Source organism: Mobula hypostoma, chromosome 14 (assembly GCF_963921235.1).
Source record: "Mobula hypostoma chromosome 14, sMobHyp1.1, whole genome shotgun sequence".
Lineage (NCBI taxonomy): Eukaryota > Metazoa > Chordata > Chondrichthyes > Myliobatiformes > Myliobatidae > Mobula > Mobula hypostoma.
In genome coordinates, this window is record NC_086110.1 from 4,389,890 (window position 1) to 4,410,097 (window position 20,208).

A 20,208-nucleotide genomic window follows, 5' to 3' on the forward strand; every position below is an offset into this window, starting at 1 on the left:
TTCCATAGACATTTGGGTTAGTAGATTAATTGGTCACACGGGTGACCATGGACAGCTTTGCCTTATTGATCCAGAAGAGCCTATTACCGTGCTAAACAAGGCGCAACCTTTCGACCTGATTCCATGTCGTGTGACCGACCCACACCTTAGAGCCACCAACCCCGCTATCCAGCCATGGGAAGACTTACATGCAAAGGTCCGTTTTCAGAGAGGAATCCGTCCAACGAGCTGCACCCTGGGCCACCGTTCAGCCACAGGACCACTGGGTCAGTGATTGGGTCTCGTTGAGATGTCACAAACCTGGAGAACAGAAGACTCATTAGAAATAAGAACCGTGATCGAGGACCCTGCAGGATCTCAAACGGGTGAGCAACCCAGCCCGCCGATGATGGGTGGGCTTAATCTGTTGGAGAAGGGAAATCCCTCAGGACCACTTCTACCACTTTCCCCTCTGCAGGAACTGATCTTGTTACACCCGGTGCGGGCTGGCATACAACGTCCTGCTGAAGCAGCCTAACTGTGGTCTCCAAGTCAGAAGGATTCAGGAAGGTGGAGGCAACATTGGTTAGAGCACGCGGTATAATCAGAGCTGGCCTTCCAAGAACCAAACCAGGAATTGCTCACACTGAGGAGGCGGAAACTTGAGATACTCTATCCAAAACGGATGTGAGAACCAGAATCAGTCGGACATCTGGGATTAATATTCACAGATTTTCATGAGGCATAGCGTTGGGTTATGGACTCCACCTGGGAATCAGAATTTCTGTGCAGATTGAAAGGACTGAGCTTTTTTTCGATTAGTTTGTTACCAATAAGTAGATTAAGACAAATAAAATCGCAATAGGAGGGGTTCTTATTCATTGGATAGATTAAAAAATTGTCACCTTGCCCTTTCCTATTTGTTGACAGGATGTAAGAGAAGTATTTAACTCCTGTCAATAATTACCCACCAGCAGGTGGAGATGAGCCACAACGACCCATATCGCAGGTAGACACAAGAAATATAGAAAATGCAATAGGAGTGAAGGGTTAGATTGATCTTAGAGTGGGTTAAAAGGTCAGTACAATGTCATGGACAGAAAGATGTACATTTCTGCATGTTATGTGCTACAGCCTGTAGAACTTGTCCTATGTTACTGGTGTTCTGTCCTACGACCTGTAATACGTGTCCATTGTTACTGTGTATTATGTCCTACGACCTGTAGTATGTGTCCATCGTTACGGTGTGTTGCCCTACGACCTGTAGTATGTGTCCATCGTTACTGTGTCTTATGTCCTACGACCTGTAGTATGTGTCCATCATTATGGTGTGTTGCCCTACGACCTGTAATACGTGTCCATCGTTACTGTGTATTATGTCCTACGACCTGTAGTACGTGTCCATCGTTACTGTGTGTTATGTCCTACGACCTGTAGTATGTGTCCATCGTTACTGTGCATTATGTCCTACGTTCTGGAGTGTGTGTCTATCGTTACTGTGTGTTGTCCTACGATCTGTAGTATGTTTCCTTTGTTTCTATGTAACCCTGCAACAACAACGATTCACAAACATAAGAAATTCTGCAGTGCTGGAAATCCAGAGTAACACAGAAAACTGCAGCAGAAACCCAGCAGGCCAGGCAGCATCTACGGAAATGAATGAACAGTCGATGTTTTGGGCCGAGACCCTTCTTCAGGACTGGAAAGGAAGTGGGAAGACACCAGAACAAAAAGGTGGAGAGAGGGGGAGGAGGATAGCTGGAATGTGATGGGGGAAGCCTGCTGGATATGGAAGGTGAAGGGGTGAAGAGGAAGGAATCTGATAGGAGAGGAGAGTAGACCACTGGAGAAAGGGAAGGAGGGGCGTTCCAGTGGGAGGGGATAGGCAGGTGAGAAGAACTAAGAGGCCAGAATGGGGAATTGAAGAGGAGAGGAGGGGGATGGAAACATTTTTAACTGGAAAGAGAAATCGATATTCATGCCATCAGTTTGGAGGCTACCCAAACGGAATACAAGGTGTTGTCCCTCCAACCTGCGGGTGGCTCATCATGGTCAGGTCAGAATGGGAATGGGAAGCAGGATTGAAATATTTGGCCACTGGGAGGTTCCGCTTTTGGCAGATGAAGCGGTCCCCCAATTTACGACGGGTCTCGCCAACGTAGAGGAGGCCAGATTGGGAGCACTGGACACAATGGATGACCCCGGTAGATTCACAGCTGAAGTGCTACTTCACCTGGAAAGACCGTCTGAGGCCCTGAATAGAGGTGATGTGAATGGGCAGATGTAGCATTTGGGCTACTGACGGGGATCAGTGCCAGAAGAGAGGTTGGTTGAAAGGGACAAATGGAAATGGGGAATCACAGAGGAAGCGATCCCTGCAGAAAGAGGAGAGAAGGGGAGGGGGGGGTGGAGAGGTTGGCTCATTGGATCCCTCCCATGAATCATACCTAAGCCAACATTAAACGTAAGAGGGTAAACTTGGGTAAAGAGGCTTTTACAAGACCTCACGGTGTTCCAGAGTAGATTAGACTAAACTCTTTCTGAAGTGTGGTCATTGATGTTATGTAGGGATGGGATCATACCAACAGGAGTCATTCAGTTGGTTGACTTCAATATGTCTGCCCCAGGGACCTGTCTTCCATTTTCTCATCTTCTAAACCAAATTCTTTCTCAAGTTCAGACCCATCTGAAACTCAACTCCCACATCTCATACCTGACAAGAATCCAGACAACTCAGACACAAGAGGTACGGCAGATGCCGGAAATCTACAGCAATACACACAATGTGCTGAAGGAGCTCAGCAGGGCAGGCACCAGCTATGGAGAGAAATAAATAGTCCACACTTTGGGCCGAGGCCCTGCATCAGGATCGGAAAGGAAGTGTAAAGATGTCAGAATGAGAAGGTGAGGGGGACAGGAGGAAGAAGTACAAGCTGTCAGATGATAGGTCCAGGAAAACATGGGTGTGTTACGTTGAATGTCTGCTGATTGTTACTGTTCATTTCCATGGGTGGGGAGTTGAGTCTCCTACCCACCGGAGTACACCCCCTCCTAAGTTTAGGTAAAGTGTACAGTCCCCAAGTTATTCTAATGGGGACCACCGATGTTGTTCAGGTCAGAGTTGTCACGGAGACAGCACCGTGTTTCACCTACTCAAGTACAATGGAGCACACCACCGATAATCCTCTAGCCCCCACCTCTCCCCTCCCCTCCCCTTCAAAGGTCTGATAGGGACATTTAATGTCAGAGAAATGTATTACATTCTGAAATGCTTTTTCTTCGCAAACATCCACGAAAACAGAGGAGTGCCCCAAAGAATAAATGAGTTGAATGTTAGAACCCCAAAGACCCAGCTCCACCCCACCCACACATAAGCAGCAGCAAAGCAACTAAACCCCTCCCCCCATCGGCAAAAATAGCATCGGCGCCGCCCCCCCCCCCCACTGAGCACTCAAGTGTGCAGCAAAGTATCAAAAGTATCAATAAAGACACAGACTTCCAGTACCCCAAAGACTACTCGTTCACCCGGTAATTTGGCATACCACAGGCTCTTTCTCTGCCTAATTAGGGAAAAGAGATGTCCCCATTTCACAGTGAAAGGGGAGACATACAAATAACTCGCTAAGTTACGATGTTAAAAGTCTGTTGCTTTGCTTTTTCCCTGCTCTGTGCCCAAAGATCTCAGGTCTCTGGGCATACAGCCAGCAGCCAGCTCACTGCCTAAGATCTACTATGTACTCCCAGAACACACCAATTTCCAGCAGGTTTCACCCCTTTATACCAGCCGTCTCCCCTCGAGACTCTTGGTCCTGATGCAGGATGTTGCCCGACCTGTCGTCCATCCCTCTGCCCCCATAGATAATGCCTGACCCACTGAGTTCCTCGGGCTGTTCAGCTGATCATGGACTTCACACCCGAACTGACTGGATGACTAACTTTTTAAACAAAGATGACTTGCTGTCAATATCAGAGGTCCACCCCGAAAGGTTAAAAGGTACAGAGAAAGTGCAGGTAAAGATAGATAGATGGATATACTTTATTAATCCCGAGGGAGATTTGGTTTCGTTACAGCCGCACCAACCAAGAATAGAGCGTAAATATAGCAATACAAAAAACCCCAACAATCAAACAACAAAATGCAAACTATGCCAGATGGAAAATAAGTCCAGGACCAGTCTATTGGCTCAGGGTGTCTGACCCTCCACGGGAGGAGCTGCATGTTCGATGGCCACAGGCAGGAACGACCTCCCGTACTGCCAAGTGTTGTATCACGGTGGAATGTGGCCGAAATCCAACAGTAAAAAGTTCAATATCCAGTCTTCAAACATGTTCCTCAATCGTAATATACCCCGGATTGCACCATCCGTTGTTAGCCAGAACAGTAAGCACCCAATTCCTTTACGCTTACCACTCTCAGTGCACTTCCGGTCAGCTGGAACAGTATTACCCACCGAACTCCTCTTCTCCAAAAGTCTCTGTTGTCTCGACCCGGTCCTCTTTCCTCCGCTTTGTGATCCCCCTCTGTGTGTTTTCCTCCGGATTTCAGCAGGGGTGTCCACCGCTCTGCTCGCTAAGCCGGCCGGCCTTTGCTGGTCCGTGAAATACACAATGCGACCTTGCTTCGGGATGTAACCATTTCCAGCGCTAAAGAAAACCCAAATAAAATTCTCTCTACCAGCATGTTAGAGAGGGTGCAGCTTCGACGTGTTACTGTGAGACATTTAATCTGCATCTGCGTTGATGAAAAGTCTGATAATGATGAGAATGACACAGGATTGTCCTTGAGATTTACAATGTGAAAATTAACAATAGACAAGCAATATGGCTTACACTAGAAGTGAACGGCAAATTAATTAAAATGGAATTGGACTCTGGCTCAACTGTTTCAGTCATTCCACAAAATGAGTTTGAATGGCATTTCAAAGATACCAAACTGAAACCTGCAGCTATTCAACAAAGAAAACTCCTGTGGAAATGACATTCATAACAGTGAAATACAAAAACCAACAAGCCACATTGAGCTCATATGGGTTAAAAAAAGTCAAGAGGGCCAGCATTGTAGAGACTTAAGTGGCTGAGACAACTACAACTTGATTGGAGATCCATCCACCACTTACATGCCTCATTTCCTGCAAAGAAGTCGACTGAAAGCGAATTAAGAAAGGAACTGGCTGATGCCACACTGTCTCCATGCCAAACAACATGAACCGTTGCCCGACAGTGGACATACAGGTGTTGGTACCACCCTCTGCGCCTCTGGCTGGAAAGCATATTGGACCAAGGAAGGACTACACTGCTCGGAAGAAACGTGAAAGCGACGAAAGCACTACAAAAGCAAGGCAACATATTGGAAAAAGCTTCTGATACGTTAATCAGGCAGCTACTTGTCAAATGTGGCTTGGTTTTAACTGGAAGAGAGTTCCAGGAGCTTTAGCAAAGTTGCAAGCATTCGGCTTTTGTGAGTAAAAGGAACCAGAATCTACTCTATGTGCATTAAGATTATTGCATGAACTTCAAGTGCTTGCAAAAAGCTGCTTGTAGAAGTAGGGACAAAGACCAAAGCCTTGCTGGCCAAAATGAAAGGAGTCAATGGAAATACGAAAACAGAGGATTCAGCAGATGATGTTGTGGATGAGGAAACCAACATAGGAGGAGAGATCAGATCGTAAAGGGAGCAATTGGATTAATAAGAGAATACTCCAGTGAATCAAATGCACCTTCCCAAGGTCAAGATGCACAAACTAGAAGAAAAAGGAGGGAAAAATGAAGAGAAAGAATGTGAATGAGAGAGTGAATGGTGTGAAACAGGAAAGGAGAAGGAAGCTGTAAACCACTTCTTGCAGTTTCAGAGTCAGCTCCGCAACCCGAGATTGTTTCACAGACACAAATCTCCCCTTCCAAGCAGAGTAACCCTCCCTTGTCAGGAAAGACATTATCCTACAAGAGAAAAAAAAATCTTTAAGCCTGAATGAGACAATGTAAAATTGACTCTGTTGTTGATGGCTATATAGTTAGTTGTATTATATAGTATACTGTGTATATACTGTCTATATAGTATTATATAGTATACTGTGTATATACTGTCTATATAGTATTATATAGTATACTGTGGAGATAGTGGAGATGCATTTTCTATTGAGTTGGAGTTTACAACTAACTGGCAGAAGTGCTGTGTATTTAATATTTCAGCAATTATATATCATTTAATTCAGTATTCTTGTTTGTTTAAATTCCGGGTTACATATAAAATATGTTAATTGCATATGTCATCACACCACCACATGATCTGTGCTCGCCTCGCTTCAAGTAAAGACGAATGACACCTGCATCTTCGGACTCCCTGTGAGTTTCTTTGAACTCGTTTAATGTTTTGAAGTTACAGAACAACAATTATTTGCAAATGCTTCCAGGGATTTCAAGTAGTGCTCTCAAAACAAATTCCCTTTCCTTTATCTCATGCCAGCACCGGTCTGCTCCAGAAGTCCTCCTCTTCCTGCTGACTTACCGATGTTGTAACAGAGAATGACCTTCTGACTGGGGAGAAGGCTTGTCATTCCTAACACAAAAACTTGCCAGTTACAGTTTACATTACAGTGATGGCTTGTGACCATCGTCTCCTTGACACTAACAGCAGGTCAGGCTGTTTTTCTGACTGTTTGTCAGCAGCATACTCTGCTACAGAGCTGTCCCGCTTGCCAACAGGCTATTCGGCCCAACTCTGTTGGTCTTCCAGCACTACACAGCACGGTGTCTGCAGACTGGCTCAAGGACGTGCTGAAGGGCACAGTGAAGCTTGGCGTAGCCACTGCCAAGGCTCTGTGGGAAAGTTCCTTCCACTACCACACTTGCCCCTCGAACAGTGAAAGAGGTATCTCCTCAGGGAGCAACGTGAGGGGCAAAGATGCTATGCTTCCTTGTTTTCTTCTCTTCAGAAAATTTACAATACAGAATGCACCGACGATGAATATAAAGGATTTTTTGCACTGTTTCTGTCATTGTATATATTTTTATCACGAAAAGTTTATTCTTCAAAATATATATATTTTAAAACTGAGCCAACATGCTGGCGCTGAGCAGTGGGCACTCCACCCCTCGCCCAGCTCTTGGTAGGTAGTCTCTGTGTTCACCTAGAACTTGGCACTTGCTGAGTGACACTCACTCCCAGAATGGAGAGCTCAGGCAGCCTTGTCTCAGCGACAGTGTGATGGTGAAGAATCAGTGATATGTTTCAAAGTCAGGCTGGTGTGTGACTTCCAGCCGGTGGTGTTCCCTGTGCTTTTACTGTCCCTGTCCTTCCAGCTGGTAGAGGTGGTGGGTTTGGAAGGTGCTGTCTAAAGAGTCTGGGGGAGTTGCTGCAGTGCATCCTGCAGACGGTACACACTGCTGACACTGTGTGCTGGTGATGGAGTGAGTGAGTGAGTGGTTGTGGATGGGGGATCTGTAAAAAGGGATGCCTTGCTCTGTACAGTGTTGTTGAAGTTGCTGTCATCTAAGCAAGTGCAAAGTGCTCCATCACACTCATGACCTGAGCCTCGAGATGATTTGACACATTTCTACTAAAAGATGAGAGATCACGAGAGAACAGGCAGCAGTAGGCTGTTTAGAGGGGTCAAAGGCCAAAGGTCATACATATGAAGATGGACATGTGGGATATTTTTTAAACAGAGCATGTTGTTGGAGCTTACACTCCACTCCTGCTGATGTCACCGAGCAGGTCCAGGAGGGAGCTGATAACTATGCGGTTGAGAATAGTTTGCATGAACACAGGAGGGTGTGAGCACATACACAATACATTCATAGAGTTATATAGCAGAGAAACAGACCCTTCAGCTGACCAAGGTGTCCTCCCAAGGTAGTCCTCTTTACCTGTATAGCCTATAACCCTCTTAACGTTTCCTATCCTTGGCATCCGTCCCATCCAAACTAATTAGTCTGCATTTGTCTTGTCTTTATTTGAACGCTTCCAATCCACATACCTATCCAAATGGCTTTCAAATGTTGTAATGGCTGTCCCAGCAGTTCATTCCATCTACCCACTACCTTCTGTGTGGAAACACTGTCCCTCAGGTCTCCTTTAGGTTTCACCCTCTCACCTCTGCCCTCTAGTTGTACCCTGGGAAAAAGACCACCACGTTACCTGTGCCCCTCGTGATTTTACGAACCTTTGTAAGGACTCCCTTGGCCTCTCACTCCAGAGAAAACAGTTTATTCTTATAGCTCGAGTCCTCCAGTCCCGACAACATCCTTGTGAATCTTTTCTGCTCCCTCTCAAGCCTAATCACATCCTTCTTAAAGCTGGTGAACGGAGCTGCACACAGGACTACCAGTGGTTGTCTCGCCAGCATCTTACACTTAGTGCCCAGCCAGTGAAGGAAGGCATGCACATGGCTCCTTCACAATCCTATCAGCATCACCCTTCCAGACAACTTCGTACAAAATGGAATAGTGGACTGTTTGTTAAATGGCGACGACTGGGAAACGTTCATGTTCAAAGGGGCTTGGATGTCCTTTTATGAGCTGAGAGCTGAATCACAGGAGCATAAGCGGTTAGAAAGACAAAACAATGCTGCGTCACATGAGCTGAAAGTCCAGGAGTAAAGACGTCTCACTGTAAATGTACGGGCCTTCGATGAGACTTCCCTTCATTCCTCCTCTCAAAAGCTAGACGCCTGAAGCAACGACTGCCTGGGTGGTGGATTCAATGAGTGAAAGTAGATGAACTAGGAGGAGACCATGCTCTCCAGAGGGAGAGAATCTCATTAAGACAGGACAGGGGATGAGAGGTGACTCAATGGAGATGTGCAGGATGATAAGAGATATAGACTGAGTGGACAGCAGAGACTTTTTCCCCAAGGTGGAAATGGCTAATACCAGGGAGCATAATTTAAAGATGATTGGAGGAAAGTATGGGGTTGTCAGAGGCAAGTGTTTCTTTTCACACAAAGAGCTGTGGGTGAGTGGAACACCCTCCCAGGGTGGTGGCAGAGGTAGATACATTCAGGTTATTTCAGAAACTTCTAGATAGGCACATGGATGATAGAAAAATGGAGGACTGTGTAGAATAGAAGTGTTAGATTGATCTTACAGTAAGTTAAAAGGTCGACACAACATTGCGGGCCAAAGGGCCTGTACTGTACTGTAGTGTAGTGTTCTATGTTTTCAAACAGACAACATTCTGATAGAGTGCAATCAGAGGCAGACATTTTCCACAGGGGAGGTCAACCCCGAACATCAGACGGTGAAGACTGACTCATGGTCCCCTCTGCGCAGATAGTCTACACCAGGTGAAGCCTGAACTGTTTGATCCAGCCCATCAAAATCCAGAGAGCACACAGTAACTCCCTTGCTCAACCTGCCCTCTCTACACGTGCTTTCCTCTTCAACTTCTTCTCTGACACAGCAGAATACCCACTTCCCTTTCATAACCACCAGCACAGAAGCTCTCTGAATGTGAAGGGCCATTTTCAAGCTGCCCTCTCAAAAGTGTGGACACAAGAGGAGGTGAATTATTCAGGGGCTGCAGTCCATAAGACGTAGGAGCAGAATTAGGCCATTTGGCCCATCGAGTCTGTTCTGCCAATTCATCATGGCTTCTTACCCCTCTCAGCCCCATTCTCCTGTCTTCTCTTCGACGCCTTGCTAATCAAGAACCAATCAAACTTCCACTTCAATAATTTGGCCTGCACAGCAGTTTATGGTAATGAATTCCACAGATCTCCCACCCTCCAGCTGAAGGTCATTAGATAAGCGCAGCCTCACTAGCGTGTTCTGCCTGGTGATTACTAAGAGTCTTCTGACTGAAGCAGAGACCAACATTTAATGATGGGTCAGAGAGTTGAGTCCAAAGAGGAAAATGGGACAAAGGGATTGGGCTAAGACATTGAAACAAGGATTCTTGTGAACAAAAGCCATCAGCTGGGAAATGTCCCATAGCCAAGGAGAAAGGAGGGAATCATTGCCCATCTCTGGAATCAGAAACAATTTAACAATCACTTCCCTAATCTGTAAGTGTTAGTTGTTTACTTTCAGAACACATGACCAGGGAACAAGTTTACACAAGTTTTAGATCAGTGAGGAGCGGTGCAGTGATACCCCGCCCCCCCCCCGCCCCACCCTCACCAAGCTCCTATCCTGGTCAAACAGCTGTAACCTCAGGCTGAATCTCCAGATGCAACACTCTCACCTCAGAGGCAAAACCTGGTGGTATTGAAGTCCTCCGACTGGGACCCCAGTACCTGAGACAGGCAGACACTCGGTCAGGGATAGGAGAGAACTGCACCGTAGGATCTGTGGCCTTCTGGATGAGCCCGTTCTCTTTGGTGGATTAAAGAATCGTGTTGCATCATTTTAAACAAGATGGTGGGTGCTCTGGGGCACATGCTGGGAAATGGGGCAGCATAGACAAAATGGGCTGAAGGGCCTGTTTCTGTACAACCTTATGACTCTTCCTCAATGACTCTTCCTCGGCCTCCTAATGAACATTTCACTCACCAAAAGCAAATTTTCTCCTCTGACACTGTGAAATCTTATAGTGAACTGTTTCCTGCAATGAATGAATGAATTTCCCACAATGTTGTGCCGAACTATTTAAACCATAAGACCATAAGATATAGAAGTAGGCTATTCAGCCCATCGAGTCTGCTCTGCCATTCAATCATGGGCTGATCCAATTCTTCCAGTCATCCCCACTCCCCTGCCTTCACCCCATACTCTTTGATGCCCTGGCTAATCAAGAACCTGTCTGTCTCTGCCTTTCAATACACCCAATGACTTGGCCTCCAAAGCCTCTCGTGGCAACAAATTCCACAGATTTACCACCCTCTGACTAAAGTAATTTCTCCGCATCTCTGTTCTAAATGGACGTCCTCCAATCCTGAAACCTTGCCCGCTTGTCTTAGACTCCCCAACCATGGGAAATAGCTTTGCCATATCTAATCTGTTCAGGCCTTTTAACATTCAGAATGTTTCTATGAGATACCCCCCTCATTCTCCTGAACTCCAGGGAATACAGCCCAAGAGCTGCCAGACATTCCTCATACGGTAACCCTTTCATTCCTGGAACCATTCTCATGAATCTTCTCTGAACCCTTTCCAATGTCAGTATATCCTTTCTAAAATAAGGAGCCTAAAACTGCACGCAATACTCCAAGTGTGGTCTCACGAGTGCTTTATAGAGCCTCAACATCACATCCCTGCTCTTATATTCTATACCTCTAGAAATGAATGCCAACATTGCATTCGCCTTCTTCACCACTGACTCAACCTGGAGGTTAACCTTTAGCGTATCCTGCACAAGGACTCCCAAGTCCCTTTGCATCTCTGCATTTTGAATTCTCTTCCCATCTAAATAATAGTCTGCCCATTTATTTCTTCCACCAAAGTGCATGACCATACACTTTCCAACATTGAATTTCATTTGCCACTTCTTTGCCCATTCCTCTAAACTATCTAAGTCTCTTTGCAGGCTCCCTGATTCCTCAACACTACACGCTCCTCCACCTGTCTCTGTATCATCGGCAAATTCAGCCACAAATCCATTAATACCGTAGTCCAAATCATTGACATACATTGTAAAAAGCAGCAGTCCCAGCACCGACCCCTGTGGAACTCCACTGGTAACCAGCAGCCAGCCAGAATAGGATCCCTTTATTCCCACTCTCTGTTTCCTGCCGACCAGCCAATGCTCCACCCACGCTAGTAACTACCCTGTAATTCCATGGGCTCTTATCTTGTTAAGCAGCCTCACGTGTGGTACCTTGTCAAAGGCCTTCTGAAAATCCAAGTGCACAATGTCTACTGAATCTCTTGTCTACTCTGCTTGTAATTTCCTCAAAAAATTGCAGTAGGTTTGTCAGGCAGGATTTTCCCTTTTTGGAAACTATGCTGGCTTTGGCCTATCTTGTCATGTGCCTTGTAATCTCATCCTTAACAATCGATTCCAACATCTTCCCAACCACTGATGTCAGGCTAACAGGTCTACAGTTTCCTTTCTGCTGCCCCCCCCACCCTTCTTAAATAGCGGAGTAACATTTGCAAAATAAAACCAGTAATTAAATATCTAATTAAGTATTAAGCTAATCCACCATCAGATTTCTGAACGGTCCATGAACCTTTCAACACTATCTTACTATTGTTGCTCTCTTTTCATAGACATTATACTCTTATGTTTATATACATACACATGTGAAATATACCATCATGTAGGTGTATATATAAAATCTGAGTGTATGCTTGTGCTCTTCTGTTGCTGCAGCCCATGCACTTCGGGGTTTGACGTGTGCATTCAGAGATGCTCCTCTCCACACCACTGACGTAACACGTGGTTATCTGAGTTCCTGTCACCATCCCATCAGCTCCAACCAGCCTGGCCATTCTCCTCTGACCACTCTCATTAACAAGGTGTTTTCACCCACTGTCTTGTGTTTTACACACCTCTCCCTGTGAACTCCAGAGACTCTTGTGAGTGAAAATCCCAGGAGATCAACACATGTTGTCATTTATAGTCGCAAGCATGAGGAATTCTGCAGATGCTGGAATTACAAGCAACACACATCAAAGTTGCTGGTGAACGCAGCAGGCCAGGCAGCATCTCTAGGAAGAGGTACAGTCGACGTTTCAGGCCAAGACCCTTCGTCAGGACTAACTGAAGGAAGAGTTAGTAAGAGATTTGAAAGTGGGAGGGGGAGGGGGAGATCCAAAATGATAGGAGAAGACAGGAGGGAGAGGAATGGAGCCGAGAGCTGGACAGGTGATAGGCAAAAGGGATACAAGAGGATCATGGGACAGGAGGTCTGGGGAGAAAGAAAGGGGGAGTGGGGGAAACCCAGAGGATGGGCAAGGAGTATAGTGAGAGGGACAGAGGGAGAAAAAGGAGAGAAAGAGAATGTGTGTATATAAATAAATAACGGATGGGGTACGAGGGGAAGATGGGGCATTAGCAGAAGTCTGTGAAGTCAATGTTCATGTCATCAGGTTGGAGGCTACCCAGACGGAATATAAGGTGTTGCTCCTCCAACCTGAGTGTGGCTTTTCTTTCAGTTAGTCCTGACGAAGGGTCTCGGCCCGAAACGTCGACTGTACCTCTTCCTAGAGATGCTGCCTGACCTGCTGCGTTCACCAGCAACTTTTATGTGTGTTGCTTGTCATTTATAGTGGTTCTATGTTTCTATATTTATGTGTTGCTACAAAGCGTGATGTAGTGTATGTCAGGTGATAATCAGCCTGGCTCTGATCTGTCTGCACAATGTCCATATTCCTCCATTCTCTGCACGTCCCTGCACCTGTCGAAAAGGCTCTTGAACACTTGTATCCTACCTGCCTCCACCATCACTGCATTCCAGCACCCACCACGCTCTGTGTACAATACTTGCCCCACACACCTCCTTTGAACTTAGCCCCTCTCACCGTGAATGCCAGCTCTCTAGTATTAGAAATGTTGACCCCGGGAGAGAGGTACCACCTGCCTACTCTATCTATACCTCTCAATTTTATAAACCTCCATCAGGTCTGCACCCAGCCTCTGTCGCTCCACAAAGAAAACACAACCCAAGTGTGTCCAACCTCACTTGATAGCACGTGCCCTCTAATCCAGCCAGCTTCCTGGTGAACCTCTTCTGCACCCCGTCCAAAGTCTGCACGCCCTTCCTGTAGTGGGGGCGACCACAACCGACTGCAAAGAGCTGAGTGAAAGGGATAACACACGATACTCTGAGTCACATAGTTGATGGCTCTCTGCTTACAATAAAGTCTATTCTGTCGAGGAAATGGATGATCGATGCTTTGGGGTTAGACCCCTCCTTGGACTGAAAGAAAGAGATGGGGGAGGTGGAACAAGTCCTGGCAGGAGATGGAATAGGTGGTTCCAGGTGATGCGGGGGGGGGGGGGGATAGGCAGGTGGTTCCAGGTGATGCGGGGGGGGGGATAGGCAGGTGGTTCCAGGTGATGGGCGGGATAGGCAGGTGGTTCCAGGTGATGGGCGGGATAGGCAGGTGGTTCCAGGTGATGCGGGGGGGGGGGATAGGCAGGTGGTTCCAGGTGATGGGCGGGATAGGCGGGTGGTTCCAGGTGATGGGCGGGATAGGCAGGTGGTTCCAGGTGATTGGGGGGTGGGAATAGGCAGGTGGTTCCAGGTGATGGGCGGGATAGGCAGGTGGGTCCATGTGATTGGGGGGGGGGATAGGCAGGTGGTTCCAGGTGATAGGGGGGATAGGCAGGTGGTTCCAGGTGATGGGGGGGATAGGCAGGTGGTTCCAGGTGATGGGGGGGATAGGCAGGTGGTTCCAGGTGATGAAGGGGTGATAGGCAGGTTGTTCCAGGTGATGAAGGGGTGATAGGTAGGTGGTTCCAGGTGATGGGGGGGATAGGCAGGTGGTTCCAGGGGATGGGGGGGATAGGCAGGTGGTTCCAGGGGATGAGGGGGTGATAGGCAGGTGGTTCCAGGGGATAGGCAGGAGGTTCCAGGTGATGGGGGGGATAGGCAGGTGGTTCCAGGGGATGAGGGGGTGATAGGCAGGTGGTTCCACGTGATGAAGGGGTGATAGGCAGTTGGTTCCAGGTGATGAAGGGGTGATAGGCAGGTGGTTCCAGGTGATAGGGGGGATAGGCAGGTGGTTCCAGGGGATGGGGGGGATAGGCAGGTGGTTCCAGGTGATGGGGGGGGGATAGGCAAGTGGTTCCAGGTGATGAGGGGGTGATAGGCAGGTGGTTCCAGGTGATTGGGGGGGGGGATAGGCAGGTGGTTCCAGGGGATGAGGGGGGGATAGGCAGGTGGTTCCAGGTGATGAAGGGGTGATAGGCAGGTGGTTCCAGGTGATGAAGGGGTGATAGGTAGGTGGTTCCAGGTGATAGGGGGGATAGGCAGGTGGTTCCAGGGGATGGGGGGGGGGAATAGGCAGGTGGTTCCAGGGGATAGGCAGGAGGTTCCAGGTGAAGAGGGGGTGATAGGCAGGTGGAGAAGGTGAGACAGGACAGTAACAGAGACTGGGAGGTGATAGATGGTGGTAACAAGGGGCTGAAGGTGATGGAAGCTGATAGGTGGGGAAGGTGGGGCATGGGAGGGAGGGAGTGAGGGAGGGGAGCCAGTGGGAGGAGTGCTTCTGTGATGGGAAGATGGGGACAGTGGAGGAGGGGAAAGATGGGATGCTGGTGGCTGGGGAGGGTGTAGGAGGAACTGGGTAGATCAGAACAAGAGCAAAAAGAGACAGAGGAGTGAGTTACCAGCAAGTGGAGAAGATCGGGTCGCAGGCTACCCAGGTGGAATATGAGGCACTGTTCTTCTAGTGTGGGTTTAGTCTCACCCTGGCAGCAGAGAAGGCTGGGGACAGATGTGTCTGTGTGGGAACGGGGAGGGGAGTTAAGAATGGCTGGCAACCAAGATCTCCAAATGGACACAGCAAATGAAACTTGGGTGCTCGACCCTGCCAGTATCCCCAAGGTGTTATTTTGAAATGTTCAGCCAGTCTATGCCCAAGCATGAGGATGCCTTCCCTAGAGTCGTGCATGGGCAGTGGGAATATCCAGGGGTCGTGTGTGGGTGGTGGGAACGTCCAGGGTTGGCACCAGCCCCCTCACAAATGCTACTGTTGAATACTGGTCCAGCTGTGATTCCAGACCCCAGTCTCCAGCCTTTTTCTGTGCAAGAAATAGTCTCACTACAATCACCTTCATTCTGTGTTGAGGCCCCTTTGCCATTGAAAATGGTTCCTATCTCCTCTGTCTAGACCCACCAGAGACCTCTCTTATCAGATCTCCTCACAATCTCCTCTGTCCTAAGTAGGACAATCCCAGAATCTGCAGTCCATCCACTAAATGACAACTCCTTATCCCCAGCAATGCACACAAAATACTGGAGGTACTCAGGACAGGCAGCCTCTACAGAGGGAAATAAACAATTGACACTTTGATTTCATCAGGGTCTCGGCTCAAAACATCATTCCCCACCAAAGAGGTTGCCTGACCCGCTGAGTTCCTCCAGCATTTTGTGTGTTGCTCTGGATTTCCAGCTTCTGCAGAATTTCTCGTATCTTTATCCCCAGAATCATTTTGGAACCTCTTCCACATCCCCTCCAGAACTCGCACATGCTAAAGCCATTGTCAGCCCAGGGTTTATATAAAGTTCACTGTCGCTTCCTTTTTCTCGCACTTTCTGCAGAGCCCAGGGCCTTGGTGACTTTGCTAACAAGCTGCACTTTCCACAGACTGACGGTCTGCCAGAACTGTCACTCAGAGTCTGCAGTACTTCTCTGTGCCAACACTGCGTGAACATTCCACCTCCCCTCACTCTTCCGCCTTGACACCCACCCGAGTTAGCACCACTAACCTGTTGCACTGTGAACTCCAGTAAGTGGTTAGGTAACCTTTCATGTGATCATTGTTTGAAAAAAAGATCCTTCACAGACCCAGATGATCTTCTGTCTCCTGAGAATATGTGAGTGAGGTAAAGGTTTTCTCTGAAGGAGGATGGGGGATGACTAGACAGGGTGATACAAGGCATAGCGGATAGCTAGAGGCCTTTTTCCAAGTCAGGAACTGCTACGGCAAAGCAGCATAATTTTAAGGTGATTGGAGGAAAGTATGGGGATGTGTGGTCAGTGATGTACTTCACACAGAGAGTGGTGGATGTGTGAGGCGCTCTGCCAGGGCTGGTTTTAGAGACAGATTCATGAGGGCCATGGATGAAAGAAAAATGGCAAGCTGTATTCCAGGGAAGGGCTGGATTGATCCAAGAGTACAACACGTCAGCACAACATTGTGGGCAGAATGGCCTGTACTGTGCTATAATGTTCTATGTTCTAAAAATAGAACAATTTGCCAAACCAACCAATGGGAGCTATTTAATTTCCAGATGCCTGGGGGAGGGAGGGAGTAGGTTTACCTGGGTTACCAGCAGTCTGGAGGCCAGTGTCTTCTCAGCACCCATCCAGCCAGGTATGGGTCCCAGCAGAAGCTCTGGCCACCCGTAACCTCGCCCAGCCTTCCTGGCTGATGTCACTGGGATATTCCGCTGTGTGGGAAACCCTGTCCTGCACATTCCAGATGGAATTATTTGGGAAGGGTTTCCTTTCGTCTCCCCACTACCTTTCACCCAGCTCCACGGTTTAGACCGTCTGGTCACCTCCATTACAAGAAGGGTGCGGAGACCCCGGAGAGGGTTACACGGATTACAGGTTACGGGCGACAAGGAGAGCTGAACAAACTTGAGCTCTTTTCTCTGGAATGCAGAAGGGAAACATGATAGAGGTTTATACAATTTTGGGAGGCATAGTGTAAGATAGTCGTTATCGTCCACGGCAAGTTTATTTTCCACGGGAGCCCAAAACGGACAGTCAGCGGAGGCGGTGGAGACACGGGCAATAGCGGCGTACAAAAGAGTTGACACATGAACACGCAGGGAATGGAGGATATCAATTCAGGAAGAAGCGGTTAGTTTGGCGCAGACCAGGCGGATGGAAGGAGTAGTTCCTGTACTGTGTTCCATCTAACACAGCGCCCAGTCACCGTTCTCCTCCAGCAGCTTACCCAGACCGGGGAGTCCGGGGACCGGGGACCGGGGACCTCGCCCCTCAGCCGCCCTTCACTCACCAGTAATGCAGATGTGTTCCGGCGCTCGCATCCAGGTAGCCCGACCACTGCCTGAAGTTGATCCTGGTGCTCAGCCCCGGCAAGGAGCGGACTTCATCTTGGGAAGGCTGTCCCAGGGCGCCGCTTGCACACAGCAGCAACAAGCACCACAGCATCGTGACGAAGCGTACAGACAGCGAGCAGGAGCGGCGACTGTCCCGGAACAAGGAGAGCAGAACTCGTACGGTCACATGATCGCCAACCACCGAGACTTTTCTCGTAAGTGACTTCCCGGAAATGTGCCAAAGATCTTGTGTGCGTTGGTGTGTGACAGAGACAGAGAGAAGGGTGTGAGGGTGTCAGAGACAGAGAGAGGGGTGTGAGGGTGTCAGAGACAGAGAGAGGGGTGTGAGGGTGTCAGAGACAGAGAGAGGGGTGGGAGAGAGAGAGAGGGGTGTGAGGGTGGGAGAGACAGAGAGAGGGGTGTGAGGGTGTCAGAGACAGAGAGAGAAGGGTGTGAGGGTGTCAGAGACAGAGAGAGGGGTGTGAGGGTGTCAGAGACAGAGAGAGGGGTGGGAGAGAGAGAGAGGGGTGTGAGGGTGGGAGAGACAGAGAGAGAAGTGTGAGGGTGTCAGAGACAGAGAGAGGGGTGGGAGAGACAGAGACAGAGAGAGGGGTGTGAGGGTGTCAGAGACAGAGAGAGGGGTGGGAGAGACAGAGAGAGAAGTGTGAGGGTGTCAGAGACAGAGAGAGGGGTGGGAGAGACAGAGACAGAGAGAGGGGTGTGAGGGTGTCAGAGACAGAGAGAGAAGTGTGAGGGTGTCAGAGACAGAGAGAGGGGTGGGAGAGATAGAGAGAGGGTGTGAGGGTGTCAGAGACAGAGAGAGAAGTGGGAGAGACAGAGAGAGGGTGTGAGGGTGTCAGAGACAGAGAGAGGGGTGGGAGAGACAGAGACAGAGAGAGGGGTGTGAGGGTGTCAGAGACAGAGAGAGGGGTGGGAGAGACAGAGAGAGGGTGTGAGGGTGTCAGAGACAGAGAGAGGGGTGGGAGAGACAGAGAGAGGGTGTGAGGGTGTCAGAGACAGAGAGAGGGGTGGGAGAGACAGAGAGAGGGTGTGAGGGTGTCAGAGACAGAGAGAGGGGTGGGAGAGACAGAGAGAGGGGTGGGAGAGACAGAGACAGAGAGAGGGGTGTGAGGGTGTCAGAGACAGAGAGAGAGGTGTGAGGGTGTCAGAGACAGAGAGAGGGGTGTGAGGGTGTCAGAGACAGAGAGAGGGGTGGGAGAGACAGAGAGAGGGGTGGGAGAGACAGAAACAGAGAGAGGGTGTGAGGGTGTCAGAGACAGAGAGAGGAGTGGGAGAGACAGAGAGAGGGTGTGAGGGTGTCAGAGACAGAGAGAGGGGTGTGAGGGTGTCAGAGACAGAGAGAGGGGTGGGAGAGACAGAGAGAGGGTGTGAGGGTGTCAGAGACAGAGAGAGGGGTGTGAGGGTGTCAGAGACAGAGAGAGGGGTGGGAGAGACAGAGAGAGGGTGTGAGGGTGTCAGAGACAGAGAGAGGGGTGGGAGAGACAGAGAGAGGGTGTGAGGGTGTCAGAGACAGAGAGAGGGGTGGGAGAGACAGAGAGAGGGGTGGGAGAGACAGAGACAGAGAGAGGGGTGTGAGGGTGTCAGAGACAGAGAGAGGGGTGGGAGAGACAGAGAGAGGGTGTGAGGGTGTCAGAGACAGAGAGAGGGGTGTGAGGGTGTCAGAGACAGAGAGAGGGGTGGGAGAGACAGAGAGAGGGTGTGAGGGTGTCAGAGACAGAGAGAGGGGTGGGAGAGACAGAGACAGAGAGAGGGGTGTGAGGGTGTCAGAGACAGAGAGAGGGGTGGGAGAGACAGAGAGAGGGTGTGAGGGTGTCAGAGACAGAGAGAGGGGTGGGAGAGACAGAGAGAGGGTGTGAGGGTGTCAGAGACAGAGAGAGGGGTGTGAGGGTGTCAGAGACAGAGAGAGAGGTGTGGGGGTGGGAGAGTGAGGGAGACAGAGAGAGTGGTGGGAGGGTGGGAGAGACAGAGAGAGGGGTGTGAGGGTGTCAGAGACAGAGAGAGGGGTGTGAGGGTGTCAGAGACAGAGAGAGGGGTGGGAGAGACAGAGACAGAGAGAGGGGTGTGAGGGTGTCAGAGACAGAGAGAGGGGTGGGAGGGTGTCAGAGACAGAGAGAGGGGTGTGAGGGTGTCAGAGACAGAGAGAGGGGTGGGAGAGACAGAGACAGAGAGAGGGGTGTGAGGGTGTCAGAGACAGAGAGAGGGGTGGGAGAGACAGAGACAGAGAGAGGGGTGTGAGGGTGTCAGAGACAGAGAGAGGGGTGGGAGAGACAGAGACAGAGAGAGGGGTGTGAGGGTGTCAGAGACAGAGAGAGGGGTGGGAGAGACAGAGACAGAGAGAGGGGTGTGAGGGTGTCAGAGACAGAGAGAGAGGTGTGAGGGTGTCAGAGACAGAGAGAGGGGTGTGAGGGTGTCAGAGACAGAGAGAGGGGTGGGAGGGTGTCAGAGACAGAGAGAGGGGTGTGAGGGTGTCAGAGACAGAGAGAGGGGTGGGAGAGACAGAGACAGAGAGAGGGGTGTGAGGGTGTCAGAGACAGAGAGAGGGGTGTGAGGGTGGGAGGGGAGTTGCGAGGTAGTGGCGGGAGCT

The 20,208-nt window shown here is 49.3% G+C and overlaps 1 protein-coding gene across 1 annotated transcript in view; it reads right to left on the reverse strand.

Annotated features, from left to right (window-relative positions):
• The window catches only part of LOC134356064 (lysosomal protective protein-like), a 71,172-nt gene extending 53,350 nt beyond the window's left edge, over positions 1 to 17,822 (reverse strand). Inside the window, exons 1-2 of the mRNA XM_063066603.1 lie at positions 17,561 to 17,822; positions 189 to 300 (exon numbers count right to left, since the gene is read on the reverse strand). Of these exons, the coding sequence (XP_062922673.1) occupies positions 189 to 300; positions 17,561 to 17,715 (267 nt within the window). The 5' untranslated portion in view covers positions 17,716 to 17,822. The remainder of the gene's footprint in view (positions 1 to 188; positions 301 to 17,560) is intronic.
• Positions 17,823 to 20,208: the final 2,386 nt, after the last annotated feature.